We start from the raw sequence: 20,641 nt of genomic DNA, 5'->3' as shown, positions 1-20,641 counted from the left end.
TAAAGGAGAAACTTTCGTTTTTCCTTTTGGGTCACCCCGCCTCGGTGGGATACGGCCAGTGTGTTGAAAGAAAGAAGTAAGTACCTTATACCATCTACCTCTTACTCTAACTGTAGCTACAGCTAGATAATGATCCAATATATCAGTTGCCCCTCTATAAACGTGTGCATCCTGGAGCCTACCCATCAACATTTTATCCACCAATACATAATCTAACAAACTACTTTCAATACGTGCTACATCATACCTTGTATATTTATTTATCCTCATTTTCATAAAATATGTATTACTTATTACCAAACCTCTTTCTACACATAGCTCAATTAAAGGCTCCCCATTTTCATTTACCCTTGGCACCCCAAATTTACCTACTACTCCCTCCACAACATTTTTTCCCACTTTAGCATTAAAATCCCCAACACAAGTACTCTCACACTTGGTTCAAAACTCCCCACGCAATTACTCAACATTTCCCAAAATCTCTCTCTCTCCTCTATACTTCTCTCTTCCCCAGGTGCATAAATGCTTACTATAACCCACTTCTCACATCCAACCTTTATTTTACTCCACATAATCCTTGAATTAATACATTTATAGTCCCTCTTTTCCTGCCATAGCTTATCCCTCAACATTATTGCTACTCCTTCTTTAGCTCTAACTCTATTAGAAACCCCTGACCTAATCCCATTTATTCCTCTCCACTGAAAGTCACCCACCCCCTTCAGCTTTGTTTCACTTGAAGCCAGGATATCCAGCTTCTTCTCATTCATAACATCCACAATCATCTCTTTCTTATCATTCGCACAACATCCACGCACATTCAAACTTCCCACTTTGACAATTTTCTTCTTCTTATTCTTTTCAGTAATTTTTACAGGAAAAGGGGTTACTAGCCCATTGTTCCTGGCATTTTAGTTGACTTTTACAACATGCATGGCTTACGGAGGAAAGATTCTTATTCCACTTCCCCATGGATATAAAAGGAAAAGTAATTAGAACAAGAACTAAGATAAAATCAAAGAAAACTCAGATGAGTGTGTATAAATAAATGTGTACATGGAAAGGAGAGGAGAGTTATTAAATGGAGAGTTAGAGGTATTGGGAAGATGGAGGGAATATTTTGAGGAATTGTGAAATGTTGATGAAGATAGGGAAGCTGTGATTTTGTGTATAGGGCAAGGAGGAATAACATCTTGCAGGAGTGAGGAAGAGCCAGTTGTGAGTGTGGAGGAAGTTCGTGAGGCAGTAGGTAAAATGAAAGGGGGTAAGGCAGCCGGGATTGGTGGGATAAAGATAGAAATGTTAAAAGCAGGTGGGGATGTAGTTTTGGAGTGGTTGGTGCAATTATTTAATAAATGTATGGAAGAGGGTAAGGTACCTAGGGATTGGCAGAGAGCATGCATAGTTCCTTTGTATAAAGGCAAAGGGGATAAAAGAGAGTGCAAAAATTATAGGGGGATAAGTCTGTTGAGTATACCTGGTAAAGTGTATGGTAGAGTTATTATTGAAAGAATTAAGAGTAAGACGGAGAATAGGATAGCAGATGAACAAGGAGGCTTTAGGAAAGGTAGGGGGTGTGTGGACCAGGTGTTTACAGTGAAACATATAAGTGAACAGTATTTAGATAAGGCTAAAGAGGTCTTTGTGGCATTTATGGATTTGGAAAAGGCGAATGACAGGGTGGATAGGGGGGCAATGTGGCAGATGTTGCAGGTGTATGGTGTAGGAGGTAGGTTACTGAAAGCAGTGAAGAGTTTTTACGAGGATAGTGAGGCTCAAGTTAGAGTATGTAGGAAAGAGGGAAATTATTTCCCAGTAAAAGTAGGCCTTAGACAAGGATGTGTGATGTCACCGTGGTTGTTTAATATATTTATAGATGGGGTTGTAAGAGAAGTAAATGCGAGGGTCTTGGCAAGAGGCGTGGAGTTAAAAGATAAAGAATCACACACAAAGTGGGAGTTGTCACAGTTGCTCTTTGCTGATGACACTGTGCTCTTGGGAGATTCTGAAAAGAAGTTGCAGAGATTGGTGGATGAATTTGGTAGGGTGTGCAAAAGAAGAAAATTAAAGGTGAATACAGGAAAGAGTAAGGTTATGAGGATAACAAAAAGATTAGGTGATGAAAGCTTGGATATCAGATTGGAGGGAGAGAGTATGGAGGAGGTGAATGTATTCAGATATTTGGGAGTGGACGTGTCAGCGGATGGGTCTATGAAAGATGAAGTGAATCATAGAATTGATGAGGGGAAAAGGGGGAGTGGTGCACTTAGGAGTCTGTGGAGACAAAGAACTTTGTCCTTGGAGGCAAAGAGGGGAATGTATGAGAGTATAGTTTTACCAACGCTCTTATATGGGTGTGAAGCGTGGGTGATGAATGTTGCAGCGAGGAGAAGGCTGGAGGCAGTGGAGATGTCATGTCTGAGGGCAATGTGTGGTGTGAATATAATGCAGAGAATTCGTAGTTTGGAAGTTAGGAGGAGGTGCGGGATTACCAAAACTGTTGTCCAGAGGGCTGAGGAAGGGTTGTTGAGGTGGTTCGGACATGTAGAGAGAATGGAGCGAAACAGAATGACTTCAAGAGTGTATCAGTCTGTAGTGGAAGGAAGGCGGGGTAGGGGTCGGCCTAGGAAAGGTTGGAGGGAGGGGGTAAAGGAGGTTTTGTGTGCGAGGGGCTTGGACCTCCAGCAGGCATGCGTGAGCGTGTTTGATAGGAGTGAATGGAGACAAATGGTTTTTAATACTTGACGTGCTGTTGGAGTGTGAGCAAAGTAACATTTATGAAGGGGTTCAGGGAAACCGGCAGGCCGGACTTGAGTCCTGGAGATGGGAAGTACAGTGCCTGCACTCTGAAGGAGGGGTGTAAATGTTGCAGTTTAAAAACTGTAGTGTAAAGCACCCTTCTGGCAAGACAGTGATGGAGTGAATGATGGTGAAAGTTTTTCTTTTTCGGGCCACCCTGCCTTGGTGAGAATCGGCCAGTGTGATGATAATAAAAAAATGTATGTTTAGTGTGACCTAAGTGTAAGTAGAAGTAGCAAGACATACCTGTAATCTTGCATATTTATGAGACAGACAAAAGACACCAGCAATAGTACCATCATGTAAAACAATTACAGGCTTTCGTTTTACACTCACTTGGCAGAACGGTAGTACCTCCCTGGGTGGTTGCAGTCTACCAACCACTAAATATTACCCTGCTCACCCTCCAACAGCTCGTCAGGTCCCAAAAACCATTTATCTCCATTCACTCCTATCTAACACGCTCATGCATACTTGCTGGAAGTCCAAGCCTCTCGCCCACAAAACCTCCTTTACCCCTGTCCCTTCCACCTTTTTGAGGATGACCCCTAACCCACTTTCCTTCCCCTTACAGATTTATACGCTCTCCATGTCATTCTACTTTGAACCATTCTCAACAACCCCTCTTCAGCCCTCTGACTAATACTTTTATTAACTCCACACCCCCTCCTAATTTCCACACTCCGAATTCTCTGCACAATATTTACACCACACATTGCCCTTAGACAGGACATCACTGCCTTCAACAGCCTCCTCGCTGCAGCATTTACAACCCAAGCTTCACACCCATATAAGAGAGTTGGTACCACTATACTTTCATACATTCCCTTCTTTACCTCTATAGATAATGTTTTTTTATCTCCACAGATACCTCGATCCTAGGTAGTAGGTTGGTAGACAGCAACCGCCCAGGGAGGTACTACCGTCCTGCCAAGCGAGTGTAAAACGAAAACCTGTAATTGTTTTACATGATGGTAAGATTGCTGGTGTCCTTTTTCCGGTCTCATAAACATGCAAGATTTCAGGCACGTCTTGCTACTTCTACTTACACTTAGATCACACTACACATACATGTACAAGCATATATATACACACCCCTCTGGGTATTCTTTTATTTTCTTTCTAGTTCTTGTTCTTGTTTATTTCCTCTTATCTCCATGGGAAAGTGGAACAGAATTCTTCCTCCGTAAGCCATGCGTGTTGTAAGAGGCAACTATAATGCCGGGAGCAAGGGGCTAGTAACCCCTTCTCCCGTATAAATTACTAAATTTAAAAGAGAAACTTTCGTTTTTCTTTTTGGGCCACCCTGCCTTAGTGGGATACGGCCGGTGTGTTGAAAGAAGAAAGAAGATACCTCAATGCACCAGTCACCTTTTTTCCTTCATCAATTCTATGGTTAACCTCATCCTTCATAAACCCATCCGCTGACACGTCAACTCCCAAATATCTGAAAACATTCATTTCCTCCATACTCCCTCTCTCCAATATATCTAATTTTCCTTTATCTAAATCATTTGATACACTCATTACCCTCCTCTTATCTATGTTCACTTTCAACTTTCTACTTATACACACCCTCCCAAACTTGTCCACTAACCTTTGCAACTTTTCTTTAGAATCTCCCATAAGTACAGTATCATCAGCAAAAAGTAAGTGTGTCAATTCCCATTTTGTACTTGATCCCCCACAATTTAATCCCATCCCTCTCCCCAACACTCTAGCATTTACTTCTTTTACAACCCCATCTATAAATATGTTAAACAACCATGGTGACACTACACATCCCTGTCTAAGACCTACTTTTACTGGAAAGGAATCTCCCTCTCTCCTATACATCTTAACCTGAGCCTCACTATTCTCATAAAAGCTCTTTACAGCATTTAGTAACTTCCTACCTATTCCATACACTTGCAACATCTGCCACACTGCTCCCCAATCTACTATCATATACCTTTTCTAAATCCATAAATGCAATGAAAACTTCCCTACCTTTATCTAAATACCGTTCACATATATGCTTCAATGTAAACACTTGATCTACACATCCCCTACCCACTCTGAACCCTCCTTGCTCATCTGCAATCTTACCCTCTGTCTTAACCTCTAATTCTCTCAATAACCCTTCCGTACACTTTTCCTGGTATACTTAGTAAACTTATTCCCCCTATAATTTTTACACTCTCTCTTCTCCCCCTTCCCTTTATATAAAGGAATTATACATGCTCTCTGCCAATCCCTAGGTACCTTCCCCTCTTTCATACATTTATTAAACAAAAATACCAACCACTCCAACACTATATCCCCCATGCTATTACCATTTCTGTCATGATCCCACCAGTTCCAGGTGCTTTACCCCCTTTCGTTCTATGTAATGCTTCACGCACCTCCGCCACACTCACATCCTGCTCTTCTTCACTCCTTAAAAATGTTATACCTCCCTGGCTAGTGCATGAAATGACCGTCTCCCTTTCTTCATCGGCATTTAAAAGTTGCACAAAATATTCCCACCATCTACCCAATACCTCGAGCTCCCCATCTACTAACTCCCCTACTCTGTTTTTAACTGACAATTCCATTCATTCCCTAGGCTTTCTTAACTTGTTTATCTCACTCCAAAATTTTTTCCTATTTTATGCAAAATTTCTTGACAGTACCTCTCCCACTCTATCATCTGCTCTCCTTTTGCACTCTCTCACCACTCTCTTCACCTTTCTTTTACTGTCCATATATTCTGCTCTTCTTATAACACTTCTGCTTTGCAGAAATCTCTCATAAGCTATCTTTTCCTCTTTTATCACACCTTTTAATTCATCATTCCACCAATCACTCCTCTTTTCTCCTGCACCCACCCTCCTATAACCACAAACTTCTGCCCCACATTCTAATACTGCATTTTTAAAACTGTTCCAGCCCTCTTCATCCTCCCCACTACTCATATTTGCACTAGCCCATCTTTCTGCCAATAGTTATTTATATCTCACCCTAACTTCCTCCTCCCTTAGTTTATACACTTTCACCTCTCTCTTATTGCTGCTGCCATTTTCTTTTTGTCCCATCTACCTCTTACTCTAACTGTAGCTACTACTAAATAATAATGCAATACATCAGTTGTCCCTTAATAAACATGTACATCCTGAAGCCTACACATCAACCTTTTATCCACCAATACATAACCTGTACAATATGTATATATATTTAATCAAATATGGGATTCCCTTAGAACCAATGACTAGGAAAATTTACTGTGTATCAATTTATTCTTAGTTTTAAGAAAAACAAGAGCTGGGAATATACATTTCTAAGGTATTACTGAAAATAATTCATTATGTAATGTATCTAAGATAGTACACAATAAACATTAATAAATCTCAGAAAGTTTAATAAAAAGACAGTACAGTATAGGGTGGATTACCATTATCTGTGTATGGTATAAGAAATACCAATATTGAATACATTGGTTGGCAGAAGCATTCAGATGTTGAAATTCACTAATTGATTGTTTTCCAGTGTCATAACTTTGCAAGAATGCCTTCTGAGGCAGCAGCCCTTGCAACATTGATGATATCAGAAGTGATCTCAGTGTTATTATATATTTTTAGTGAGTTGCAAAACTTTAAAATTAAACTTTTTTTATATTCAGATTTTAGAACATGTCACATTATAAGGTAGCTATAATGAATTGAACAAGCAAAGGTAAAGTTGTTAAAAATTTCATTATACCACAGATAAATCTTCTTTGGGCTTAAAAACAAATTTATGAAACATTCATCACAAATTTCTTAGTAATCACTCCATTTTTTGATGCAAGTGTTAAAATGAGATTTTTCCGGTACTGACAAGCTGTGCTGGAAGCATGTATGTACACTATCTTTGTACATATAGAAACACTGCCCTGTGTATTTCCTTACACAAACCATACACGAAGTGAAAAAAAAAAAGAAAGGCCTGACCTGAAGATGATGTTGACACATGCTGAGCTGGTGAAGCTTGTCTTCCAGTTCTCTCTGTTTTTCTTCCACCAGCTTCTGTTGGCTGCTCAGATCTCCAAGAAGCTTTTCATTTTGCTTTGACAACTACAAAAAAAAAAATGAATATCAAATTCTTACAAAGAACATATACATTTTTTTTCTGATCTATGAGTTTAGTCATAAAATTTAAATACTACAATTCATATATAGTATATTTAAGATAATATATTTCTAATGGATACATAGACCATAATAGATATGGATTAATTCTGAAAACTAAAGTCTAAACTAAAAAGTATATTTAACCATTAAGGGTTAAATATGTGACTGCACCAAATACGTACACAATCACTCCTAATTTAGCAAATACAGAGAATTTGCCGTCATGTAACTCCAATCAGCTGTCTTACCATGCTGGTGGGCAAAATTGCCATTTTCTTCCAATATTTTATTTATTTCATGGAAGGAGTGCTAAACTCATTAAAGCCATACAGTACCTTGGGGAATGGGAGGTGTATTCAGGGTAGATTTAAGGAAAGGGGGATAACCTACAGTTTCATGCATCAAGAGCCCCCTCACTTGCATCCTTTTAATAGCCATTGAGATATAGCTATCAAGTTAAGATTTACATAAGAGTTAAGCAATACAGATCTCATTAGTATACATAAAAAATGTAACCCAAGTCATTATTATGCAGTACAGTTGTAACAAACCCCTCGAAGAAGATACCTCGATGCTGGCGAGCAACTCTTGATACAAGGAATTGGACCTATCCTCCTTTCCTCTGATCAAACCTGATTGCCTTTCCTTCTATGGCTTTAGCATTTTCCCATAATTGTGGTAATAATAATTATCTATAGCAATTTAGTTTCTATGGAGATGCTAATCACATGAAATATAATGTGTGGACAGAAATATGGGAACACATTAAAATATATGTTTGGTTTATCTCATTATGATGTGTTAATTCAATCACTGTATTTTACTCTAACTTTTTGAACAGTGTAACTTTCCCAAATAAAAGCCCCTGTAAATCATTTTGTAAATAATGATGATAATACACAGTACTGTGCTGAATGTTGTGATTTTTATTTTCTAACAGAATGAACCAGTAAGGCAGAGGAAGACCTTGGTCAAATGATGAAAAGCTCTACTGAGTAGGTCATCATATGACAAGTTCCACATCAGGAGGAATTTTCCTGTTTCTCCTGACAAACAAAATATCCCCCTCCTTTCTGAATAAAATGCTGAATAAACTGATGGCAAAAATGTTATAATTTTGACTTAGGAGACAAATATTCCATACCTTGTTAACTTTGTCATGAAGGATACTTTCATTGGTGCATACCATCACCATTCCGTCCTCACTATCATCCATCCCACACACACCATTCATGCCCATGCTCCCCAACTGCTGAAGCTGGAATGGTGTTGATACTCCCACGATGTGACTTTCGTGTGTGACATAACAGAATTGGAAGAACTCGCCAGCATCTTTAGGCAAGCAACTTGCTGTTGAAAAGCAAAAGAAAAAAGTTCCAATAAATAGTGCACCAAAAAAGCTCTAAAACAAAAAACCACTTATAATAATGCACCAAGAAGGTTCTAAAATGAACTTACAGTCTTCAAATGGGAAGAAATGGATTTAGCATTTAAAAAACAAAAGTGGAGATGTTAGATGGGAAAGAAGAGGACTTGGGAAGATGGAGGAAATATTTTAAGTAACTCTTAAATGTTGATGAAGAAAGGGAAGCATTGTTTTTATGCATTGGTCAGGGAGGTATAACATAACATCTTGTAGGAAGGGCAGCCAAATTTGAGTGTGGAAGAGGTGCATGAGGCAGTGAGCAGTATTAAAGGGAGTGAAGTATCTGTTTTTAACATCAGAGATGTTAAAAACAGGTAGGAATATAGTTTTGGAGTGGTTGGGTGTTTTCTCAATATATATACATGGAAAAGTTGCAAAGGTTAGTGGACAAGTTCGGGAGGGTGTGTACAGGTAGAAAGTTGAGAGTGAACATAGATAAGAGTAAGGTGATGAGGGTATCAATCAATTTAGATAAAGAAAAATTGGATATCACACTGGAGGGAGTATGGAAGAAGTGAATGTTTTCAGATATTTGAGAGATGACTTGTCAGTGGATGGGTTTATGAAGGATGAAGTAAACCACAGAACTGATGAAGAAAAAAAAAGGTGGTTGGTACATCGAGGTATCTGTGGAGATAAAGAACATTATCCATGAAGGCAAAAAAGGGAGTGTATGGAAGTAAAGTGATACCAACACTATTATATGAGTATGAAGCATAGGTTGTGAATGTTGCAGCGAGGAGGCTGGAGGCAGTGGAGACGTCATGTATAAAGGCAATGTGTGGCATAAATACTATGCAGAGAATTCAAAGTGTGGAAATTAGGAGGACGTGTGGGGTTACTAAAAGTATTATTCGGAGGGCTGAGAAGCTGTTGAGGTGGTTTGGTCATTTAGAGAGGATGGAGAAATATAGGATGACTTGAAGGGTGTATAAATCTGTAGTGAAGGGATGGAGGGGTAGGGGCTGTTCTAGGAAAGGATAGAGGGAGGGGGTAAAAGAGGTTTTGTGTGCAAGGGGCTTGGACATACAGCAGGCATGTGTAAGCGTGTTAGGTAGGAGTATAGACGGATGATTTTTAGGACTTGAGCTGTTGGAGTATGAGCAGGATAATATTTTGTGAAGGGATTCAAGAATACCAGTTAGCCAGACTTCAGTCCTGGAGGTGGGAAGTACACTGCCTGCACTTTAAAAGAAGGGGTCGGGGATATTTGCACTCTGGAGTGATATCTGAACTGTTGTATTTGCGCGCCTCTGTAAAAACAGTTATTATTTGTGAACGATGGTGAAAGTGTTTCTTTCATTTTTGGGTCACCCTGCCTCGGTGGGAGACAGCCAGCATATTAAAAAAAATATCTGTCCAACCTATTTTTGAAGCTACCCAAGCTATTAGCTTGGATGACTCTACTAGGCAGTTTGTTCCACTCATCAATGACACTTCCAAGTCAACTAACATCAGCAACCAGCATCAATTTTAGCTACAGGTATATTAATATAAACTTCACTACATCCAACTAGGCCTAGTAGAGCCACATCATCCCTCTCCACACATTTCCAGATCAACAAGCACCAGCAACCACAATGTAAGTTACACTATGATAAAATTGGGTTACATCAATTACTATGTAAGCTATGAAATACTTCATTATTTTTAACATATTACAAAATTAAAAAATTGTTTGGGTGTTTCTAGGTGTCATGAGCATAACCCTAGTTTTCCCCAAAGTTAATCAGTCCTCACATCACTCTTTCACATAAGGTGCAGGCTTTCAGGAACGTAACACATATGAAATATGAGATTCTACTTTATAATACTGTACTTTGATTTGTTTCACAAAACTCCAGGAGTGCCTAAAACATTTTGCAGAGAAACCTACATGTCAGTTTGGGTATTGCAAAGGTGAAGCTGGAATCACTTGCCTCACAATGTTTCCCAATGTGAAGTGATTCCTGCTTCACCTTCGTATGAACTGAGTGGCTTCAGCAAATACATGAGAAAATACATGTATGCACAAGAATACAGAAACGTATAAAGAAAAAAATTATAATAAAATATTTATTGACCAGAAAATAAAGAGATGTTGATGAAAGAAGTGATCAAGTGGCACTTAAGTGCATGCATAGCCAAGAAAAAAAGGAGGGGAAGGGGCCAACTGGTCCAACTACCCATTAACACCAAGGTGTCAGTTTTAAGATTAGCTAGAAGCATAACTACAATGACTAGAATACAAAAGTGTTTTAATCAACCATAAGCAAAACACAAATCTACAAAAATTAAGGATAATGTAATAAAATTATCAGAAATTTCCACACAAAAGTTAATGTCCAGGGTATACAACAAATAAATTATACACACAGCATATGTAAGTGAAAATTTACCTTTGAACACAACAGTGAGGGGTAAATGATTCTGGGTGTGGTCTTTACTAGGTGTTGGAGCCCACTGGTAACACAAATAGTCTTGGGGTGATCCAAACCCAACCCGATATAGAGCAACACGGTCTGATGACTTGGCTGTCACGCTAGGAGTCAATACATATGAAACAGCTATGTCAGTATCAGCCGTGTATGTTGCTTGAATGTTCTGGAAGAGAACCTGGAACAATAAAATAAATAAGTAAAAATAAATAAGTAAAAAGGGATATGTTGTGTATCTTTATACGTATATGCTTATAAGCTGTTATATTCTGAGCACCTCTGCAAAAGCAGTGATAATGTGTGAGTGTGGTGAAAGTGTTGAATGATGATGAAAGTATTTTCTTTTTGGGGATTTTCTTTCTTTTTTTGGGTCACCCTGCCTCGGTGGGAGACGACCGACTTGTTGAAAAAAAAAAAAAATACTATCTCTTTAAACATCATTGCAATTGTTTCAGGTAAATCTCTATCTAATGTAGATGCCTTTGTAAACTAATGACTGTAACCTCATGTTAAGAAACAATTATAAATACACAACCATTGATGAATAAAGAAAAATATCCTAATTTTCTTTTTCTTTTGTTTTTTACAACAGCTCACTCCCAACGAGGTAGGGCAACAAAGAAAAAAAAAAAACACATTTACCATCATTCATTCAAGTGCCATGCCAGATGTGAGCTGACACCACAATTCAGATGATCCTCCAAATTACACCATCACCCCTCTTTCAGAGTACAGGCACTGTATTTCCCTCCTCCAGGACTCAAGTTCAGCTAACCAGTTTCCCAGAATCCATTCATAAGTGTTACCTTCTTCACACTCCAATATCATTTTAAATCATAAAAACTGCTTGTCACTACTCATTCTGATCTTACACGCTCACATAATACTGCTGGATGTTCAAGCCCCTCAAACTCGAAAGCTCCTTTACCCTGTCCCTCCAACTCCTTCTGGACAACCCTTACCCCACTTTCCCTTGACCTCATATTTATATACCCTCTAGGATATCTTATTCTGCACCATCATTTCTGAATTCCCAAATCACCTCAACAACCTTTATGTTTGGTATCCCCACATTGTCTTCTAATCTCAAAGCTCCTAATTATGTATAATATTCACATCACACATTGACCTCAAACATAACATTTCCACTGCCTCCAAGCACTATGACCTTTACAGGTTCCTTGTTTAAATTTATTATATAATTTTTTTTTTTATTTAACCCTTTCAGGGTCCAGACCCCCAATCTGAAATCTGCCCACAGAGTCCAAGAATTTAAAAAAAAAAAAAAAAATTCTTATGCAATGGTAGAAAATCTTTTTCTGGGGGTAATAAAAAAAAAGTACAAAATCTGATGTAAGACTGACAAAATTATCCTATCATGAGTTTTGGTGCATCAGTGATATTTACGCATCAGCGATTTTGCCCAGTGCCCCCCCCATTTTAGGCAAATTACATAATTCCAGTCAACCAAATTCTTATCTATTTTGCTAGTGTTACTTCTATTTTATTGAGTGAGCACAAGAAACTGCCCAATCAACTATTTCAACTACCCAACAAAGTGATCAGAAATTGGTAATTTGGCCAATTTCACACAAAATTTAAAATATTCCAATTTCAAAATAGGGTCCAGAATAAACAATGCAGGCATTAAATAACAAAAAGGCACAATACCGTGACTGGAATGATACACAAATAACCCGCACATAAAAGAGAGAAGCTTACGACGACGTTTCGGTCCGACTTGGACCATTGACAAAGTCACACTAACAGAGGTGGAGCAGGACGGCTATATATAGGCAGGAAGAGGTGGAGGTAGTAGTAGTAGTACAAGAATTGTATATAATACCGACAGGATGAAATGACACACACACAACACCCGGGCATCCCCACCGTAGACAAAGACAACCAGACGCCGCACATGTGTCTTAATTTCATCAGTGGTTGTAGTAGAAGAAGAAGAGGTAGTGGTAGAAGTGGGAAATAAGGAAGACGAGCCAGTCAAATACAAAGGAAGGGGAGCACTGCAAGAGAGCTAGAAACCCACAGAGGGAGAGCAAGCGCACCGAGGTGCGTGAAAGGGGAAGTGGTGAAATAAAATAAATGAAGAAGGAACAGAAACACGAGAGAGAAAGACAACCCAGAGGAGGAGGGAGGAGGAGGAGGAGGGAGGAGGGAGGAGGGAGGAGGAAGAGGAAGAGGAGGAGGAGCAGAAGAAGAAGAAGAAGAAGAAGAAGAAGAAGAAGAAGAAGAAGAAGAAGAAGAAGAAGAAGAAGAAGAAGAAGAAGAAGAAGAAGAAGAAGAAGAGAAGCAGAAGAAGAAGAAGAAGAAGAAGAAGAAGAAGAAGAAGAAGAAGAAGAAGAAGAAGAAGAAGAAGAAGAAGAAGAAGAAGAAGAAGAAGAAGAAGAAGAAGAAGAAGAAGAAGAAGAAGAAGAAGAAGAAGAAGAAGAAGAAGAAGAAGAAGAAGAAGAAGAAGAAGAAGAAGAAGAAGAAGAAGAAGAAGAAGAAGAAGAAGAAGAAGAAGAAGAAGAAGAAGAAGAAGAAGAAGAAGAAGAAGAAGAAGAAGAAGAAGAAGAAGAAGAAGAAGAAGAAGAAGAAGAAGAAGAAGAAGAAGAAGAAGAAGAAGAAGAAGAAGAAGAAGAAGAATGAGGATTCAGGTTAAGTCACGGGTGTTCTGAAGTTTGGAGCATTTTACAATGTAGTGGGAGAGGAAGGCATCTACAGAGACGAAGCCAGGGGTAAGGTACATACAAGGAAAGTTGTGTATAAGAGAGGATTCAACTAAACGGCGACTGTTCGAGTTGGAAGTAGGGAAGACAGTTTTAGCAGAAGACCAGTCAATAGGATGGCTATGATCTCTGACGTGACAGAAAAGAGCATTGTTAGTGTCGGCAAGCCTAATTAAGACACATGTGCGGCGTCTGGTTGTCTTTGTTGTGGACGTTTCGCCATCCAGTGACTGGCTGGATGGCGAAACGTCTATGGTGGGGATGCCCGGGTGTTGTGTGTGTGTCATTTCATCCTGTCGGTATTATATACAATTCTTGTACTACTACTACTACCTCCACCTCTTCCTGCCTATATATAGCCGTCCTGCTCCACCTCTGTTAGTGTGACTTTGTCAATGGTCCAAGTCGGACCGAAACGTCGTCGTAAGCTTCTCTCTTTTATGTGCGGGTTATTTGTGAATGCAGGCATTCCTGGCACTAATATAACATTTCCTCTACTTATTAGTTACGTTTACAGATGAATTCCATTTTGATTTTTTATTCACATAATGAATTTTTATTCACACCAAAAAATAGAAGATTTACTCTTATGCAATATTGTAATAATTGTATAAATAATATCAGTGCATTCGTGAACGTACATGTATATCATTTGTTTACTTTTGAACATCAGCAAAAATCGAACATTTCTGCTACTTTGAGCTCAGTTTCACCTTATTTTCAGTACTAAAACCAATCAAAATCATCTCAATTTCTGTAATATATCTTCCATTCTATCAAATGAGACCAAGAAACCACAAATACAACAGTAAAAGCCACATGAAAATACACCACAAAGTTGTTGTTTTAATCCAAAAAAACAGTCAGTTTTTTCCTCATTATGCACTATGTGCTACAGGATATGTTTTATATGGTGCACACTTACCACATAGATCCATTCTCTCATCTCTAGGCCCGAATTTACAGCTCACAGTTTATGTGAGTGAGTTGAGCTCATGGCATTTCTAGAACTACAGCTTGGACTCTGGCTTCAAAGCTGTAGAACTATGGGGTGGACCCTCAAAGGGCTAACACCTCGGCCTTCTCCCACCTTCTCCCTTCTTCCTCAAAAAGGAAGAAACACTTTTATGATCACTCACTCCATCATCTTGTCAGAGAAGTGCAGATATTACGTCTCAGATGCTCCTCCAAACTGCAATATCTCCACCCATCCTTCAGAGTACAGACAGTGCTTCCCACCTTCAGGACTTTAAGTCTGGCTTACTGGCTTTTCCCTGAATCCCTTCATAAATGTTACTTTGCTCACACTCCAACAGCATGTTGTCATAAAAAACACTTGCCTCCACTCACTCCTATTTAACACTCAACATGCCTGACGGATAACCAAGACCCTTGCAAACAAAACTTCCTTTACCCCCTCCCTCCAACCTTTCCTAGGACAACCCTTATCTTGCCTTCCCTTCAACCCCACCCTGCCTTCCCTCCACTACAGATTTAAACAACCCCCAGGTCATCCTATTTTGCTCCATCCTCTCCAAATATCCAAACCATCTCAATATCCCCTCCTCAGTTCTTTGGATAATGCTTTTAGTAACCCTGCACCTCCTCCTAACCTCCAAATTACGAAGTCTCTGTATAATATTCACACCTCACATTGCCCTTAGACACAATATTTCCACTGCTTCCAGCCTCTTCCTCACTACAACATTTCAAACCCTACTTCACACCCATGTAAGTGTTGGTACCACTATACTTCGATACATTTCCTTCTTTGCTTCCATGAATAATGTTCTTTGTCTCCAAAGATGCCTCAATGCATCACCCATCTTTTTTCCTTCATCTTTTCTATGGCTCACCTCATCTTTCATAAACCCATTCTCCAACAAGTTCACTCCCAAATATCTGAACACCTTCACTTCTCCATACTCTCTCCTTCCAATTTGATATCCATCTTTCATTAAGTATTTTTTTTGTTCCTCTCATCACCTAGCTTTTTCCTATGTTCACTATTAATTTCCCTCTTTCACATACCTACCCAAATTCACCCACCAACCTTTGCAATTTCTCTTCATAATCTCCCAAAAGCACCATGTCACAGATAAAAATTAACTAACAACTCCTACTCTGTTATTAACACATCGGCCGTTTCCCACCAAGGAAGGGTGGCCCGAAAAGAAAAAACTTCCATCATCAGTCACTTCATCACTATCTTACCAGAGGCATGCTTACACTACAGTTATAAAACTGCAATATTAACACCCCTACTTCGGAGTGCCGGCACTGTACCTCCCATCTCCAGGAATCAAGTCCAGCCTGCCAGTTTCCCTGAATTCCTTCATAAATGTTACCTTGTTTACACTCCAACAGCACGTCAAGTCCTAAAAACCATTTGTCTCCATTCGTTCCTATCTAACGCGTTCAAGCACACTTGCTGGAAGTCCAAGCCCCTCCCACACAAAACCTCCTATACCCCCTCTTTCCAACATTTCCTAAGCCGACCCATACCCCGCCTTCCGTCCACTACCGATTTATACCCTCTTGAAGTCATTCTATATCGTTCCATCCTCTCTGCATCTGCAACCCATCTCAATAACTCCTCCACAGATCTTTGGATAATAGTTTTGGTAATCCCACGCCTCTTCCTAATCTCCAAATTACGGATTCTCTTCATTATATTCACACCACACATTGCCCTCAGACATATCTCCACTGCCTCCAGCCTTCTCCTTGTTGCAACATTCACAACCCATGCCTCACACCCATACAAAGAGCGTTGGTATAACTATACTCTCATACAACCCCCTCGTTGCTTTCATGGATAGTTCTTTGTCTCCACAGACTCCTCAGTGCACCAGTCAACTTTTTACCCTCGTCATTTCTATGATCATGCACGCTTGCTGGAAGTCCAAGCCCCTCGCCCACAAAACCTCCTTTATGCCCTCCCTCCAACCTTTTCCAGGACGACTCCTACCCCGCCTTCCTTCCCCTACAGATTTATACGCTTTCCTTGTCATTCTACTTTGATCCATTCTCTCTAAATGACCAAACCACCTCAACAACCCCTCTTCAGCCCTCTGACTAATACTTTTATTAACTCCACACCTTCTCCTAATTTACACACTTTGAATTCTCTGCATAATATTTACACCACACATTGCCCTTAGACAGGACATCTCCACTGCCTCCAAATGCCTCCTTGCTGCAGCATTTACATCCCAAGCTTCACACCCATATAAGTGTTGGTACCACTAAACTTTCATACATTCCCTTCTTTGATAACATTTTCTGTCCCCACATATACCTCAACGCACCACTCACCTCTTTTTCCCTCATTAATTCTCTGGTTAACTTCATCCTTCATAAACCCATCCGCTGACACATCAACTCCCAAATATCTGAAAACATTCAGTTCTTCCCTACTACTACTCTCCAATGTGATATCCAATTTTTCTTTACCTAAATCATTTGATACCCTCATCACCTTACTCTTATCTATGTTCACTTTCAACTTTCTACCTTTACACACCCTCCCAAACTCGTCCACTAACCTTTGCAACTTTTCTTTAGAATCACCCATAAGCACAGTATCATCAGCAAAAAGTAACTGTGTCAACTCCCATTTTGTATTTGATTCCCCATAATTTAATCCCACCCCTCTCCCCAACACCCTAGCATTTACTTCTTTTACAACCCCATCTATAAATATATTAAACAACCATGGTGACATTACACATCCCTGTCTAAGACCTACTTTTACTGGGAAGTAATCTCCCTCTCTTCTACACACCCTAACCTGAGCCTCACTATCCTCATAAAAACTCTTTACAGCATTTAGTAACTTACTACCTATTCCATATACTTGCAACATCTGCCACATTGCTCCCCTATCCACTCTATCATATGCCTTTTCTAAATCCATAAATGCAATGAAAACTTCCCTACCTTTATCTAAATACTGTTCACATATATGCTTCAATGTAAACACTTGATCTACACATCCCCTACCCACTCTAAAGCCTCCTTGCTCATCCGCAATCCTACTCTCTGTCTTACCTCTAATTCTTTCAATAATAACCCTACCATACACTTTTCCTGGTATACTCAGTAAACTTATTCCCCTATAATTTTTACAATCTCTTTTGTCCCCCTTCCCTTTATATAAGGGAACCATACATGCTCTCTGCTAATCCCTAGGTACCTTCCCCTCTTTCAGACATTTATTAAACAAAAATACCAATCACTCCCTCACTATATCCCCCCTGCTTTTAACATTTCTGTCATGATCCCATCAGTTCCTGCCTCTTTACCCCTTTTCATTCTACGTAATTCCTCATGCACCTCCCCACACTCCTATCCTGTTCTTGTTCACTCTTAGAAGATGTTATACCTCCCTCGCCAGTGCATGAAATGACCGCCTCCCTTTCTTCGTCGACATTTAAAAGTTCCTCAAAATATTCCCGCCATCTACCCAATACCTCCAGCTCCCCATCTATTAACTCCCATACTCTGTTTTTAACTGACAAATCCATTCGATCCCTAGGCTTTCTTAATTTGTTTCTCACTCCAAAATTTTTTCTTGTTTTCATCAAAATTCCTTAAGAGTGCCTCTCCCATTCTATCATCTGCTCTCCTTTTGCACACACTCACCACTCTCTTCACCTTTCTTTTACTCTCCTTATACTCTGCTTTTCTTATAATACTTCTCATTTGTAAAAACCTCTCATAAGCTAACTTTTTCTCTTTTATCACACCCTTTACTTCATCATTCCACCAATCATTCCTCTTTCCTCCTGTACCCACCCTCCTATAACCACAAACTTCTGCCCCACATTCTAATACTGCATTTTTAAAACTATTCCAACCCTCTTCAACCCCCCCACTACTCATACTTGCATTAGCCCACCTTTCTGTCAATAGTTGCTTATATCTCACCCTAACTTCCTCCTCCTTTAGTTTATACACTTTCACCTCTCTCTTACTTGTTGTTTCCAGTTTCCTTTTGTCCTATCTACCTCTTACTCTAACTGTAGCTACAACTAAATAATGATCCGATATATCAGTTGCCCCTCTATAAACATGTACATCCTGAAGCCTACCCATCAACCTTTTACCCACCAATACATAATCTAACAAACTACTTTCATTACGTGCTATATCATACCTTGTATACTTATTTATCCTCTTTTTCATAAAATATGTATTACTTATTACCAAACCTCTTTCTACACATAGCTCAATTAAAGGCTCCCCATTTTCATTTACCCCTGGCACCCCAAATTTACCTACTACTCCCTCCACAACATTTTTACCCACTTTAGCATTAAAATCAAGATCCACAAGTACTTTCACACTTGGTTCAAAAGTCCCCACGCACTCACTCAACATTTCTCAAAATCTCTCTCTCTCTCTACACTTCTCTCTTCTCCAGGTGCATAAATGCTTACTATAACCCACTTTTCACATCCAACCCTTATTTTACTCCACATAATCCTTGAATTAATACATTTATATTCCCTCTTTTCCTGCCATAACTTATCCTTCAACATTATTGCTACTCCTTTAGCTCTAACTCTATTTGAAACCCCTGACCTAATCCCATTTATTTCTCCCCACTGAAACTCTCCCACCCCCTTCAGCTTTGTTTCACTTAAAGCCAGGACATCCAGCTTCTTCTCATTCATAACATCCACAATCATCTCTTTCTTATCATTCGCACAACATCCACGCACATTCAAACATCCCACTTTGATGGTTTTCTTCTTTTTCTTTTTAGTAGGCTATACAGGAAAAGGGGTTACTAGCCCATTGTTCCCGGCATTTTAGTTGACTTTTACAACACGCATGGCTTACGGAGGAAAGATTCTTATTCCACTTCCCCATGGATATAAAAGGAAAAGCAATAAGAACAAGAACTATTAAGATAAAATCAAAGAAAACTCAGATGAGTGTGTATATATAAACGTTTACATGTATGTGCAGTGTGACCAAGTGTAAGTAGAAGTAACAAGACGTACCTGAAATCTTGTATGTTTATGAGACAGAAAAAAGACACCAGCAATCCTACCATCATATAAAACAATTACAGGCTTTCGTTTTACACTCACTTGGCAGGACGGTAGTACCTCCCTGGGTTAATAACTGTACTTATGTGTACATGTGACAGAGATATAGAGAGACAGAGACAGTCAGTGGTATCAAAAATGAAGGATGTTGCACAAATGTTACAGATGGGTTATTATTGAGGTTTTTGATTTCCACACCACTTGTGGCCACATCCACAACTTTCCTCTTAAAAGAGGAGTGTTAATATGACATGACATGAGTGAATCCCTGGTGTCTGCCATGCTATTTGCTTAGCTGGCACTCAATTGAACTGGTGCTCCCACAAGGTTCCAGATTTTTTAATACTGTGCACACTGAGCGTTAAGACCCATTCTTAGAGCTGACCAGGCATGTCAGGCCAATCATGCCAAATTTGGAGGCAGGAAAAATAAAATGTAGATCTACGTTTGGAGTGCTAGTGGTGCAAACGCAGATCTATGTTTGGGCAGTTTAAGGGTTAAGGAAGGAGCACGGCATCTGACCTAGTAGCACAAGCTAGTCAGATCCAACTCACACCCACTCATGTATTTATCTAACCCATTTTAAAAGCTACAAAACATCTTAGCTTCTATGATGGTGCTCGGGAGTTTGTTCCACTCATCCACAACTCTATTACCAAACAAGTGCTCTCCTATATCCTTTCTGAATCTGAATTTTTCCAACTTAAAGCCATTGCTGCGAGTCCTGTCCAGGCTAGATATTTTTAGCACATTATTTACATCCCCTTTATTAATTCCTGTTTTCCATTTATACACCTCAATCATATCCCCCCTAATTCTGCACCTTTCTAGAGAGTGCAGATTCAGGGGCCCCTCAATCTATCCTCATAGGGAAGATTTCTGATACATGGGATCAACTTTGTCATCCTCCTCTGTACGTTTTCCATTGCACTCATCCATTCTGTAATACGGTGACCAGAACTGTGCAGCATAATCTAAATGAGGCCTAACCAAAGATATATAGAGATGAAGAACAACCTATTATTTATACTTCTTGATATGAAGCCAAGGATTCTGTTAGCTTTATTGCGAACACTTATGC

General features: G+C 39.5%; 1 protein-coding gene across 6 annotated transcripts in view; it reads right to left on the bottom strand.

Moving 5' to 3' along the window:
- LOC128692603 (tax1-binding protein 1 homolog) overlaps positions 1-20,641 on the bottom strand; it is a 92,408-nt gene that overhangs the window by 40,379 nt on the left and 31,388 nt on the right. For all 6 annotated transcript variants that reach the window (XM_053781800.2, XM_053781794.2, XM_053781792.2 and 3 more), the window contains 3 exons: positions 10,734-10,950; positions 8,074-8,279; positions 6,750-6,872 (listed from right to left, as the gene is read on the bottom strand). In XM_053781800.2, coding sequence (XP_053637775.2) covers positions 6,750-6,872; positions 8,074-8,279; positions 10,734-10,950 — 546 coding nt within the window. The remainder of the gene's footprint in view (positions 1-6,749; positions 6,873-8,073; positions 8,280-10,733; positions 10,951-20,641) is intronic.

This window comes from Cherax quadricarinatus, chromosome 30 (genome assembly GCF_038502225.1).
Source record: "Cherax quadricarinatus isolate ZL_2023a chromosome 30, ASM3850222v1, whole genome shotgun sequence".
In the NCBI taxonomy this organism is placed as follows: Eukaryota; Metazoa; Arthropoda; class Malacostraca; order Decapoda; family Parastacidae; genus Cherax; species Cherax quadricarinatus.
Note: the sequence above shows the minus strand (reverse complement) of the source record. Positions and strands in the feature narration are given on the sequence as shown.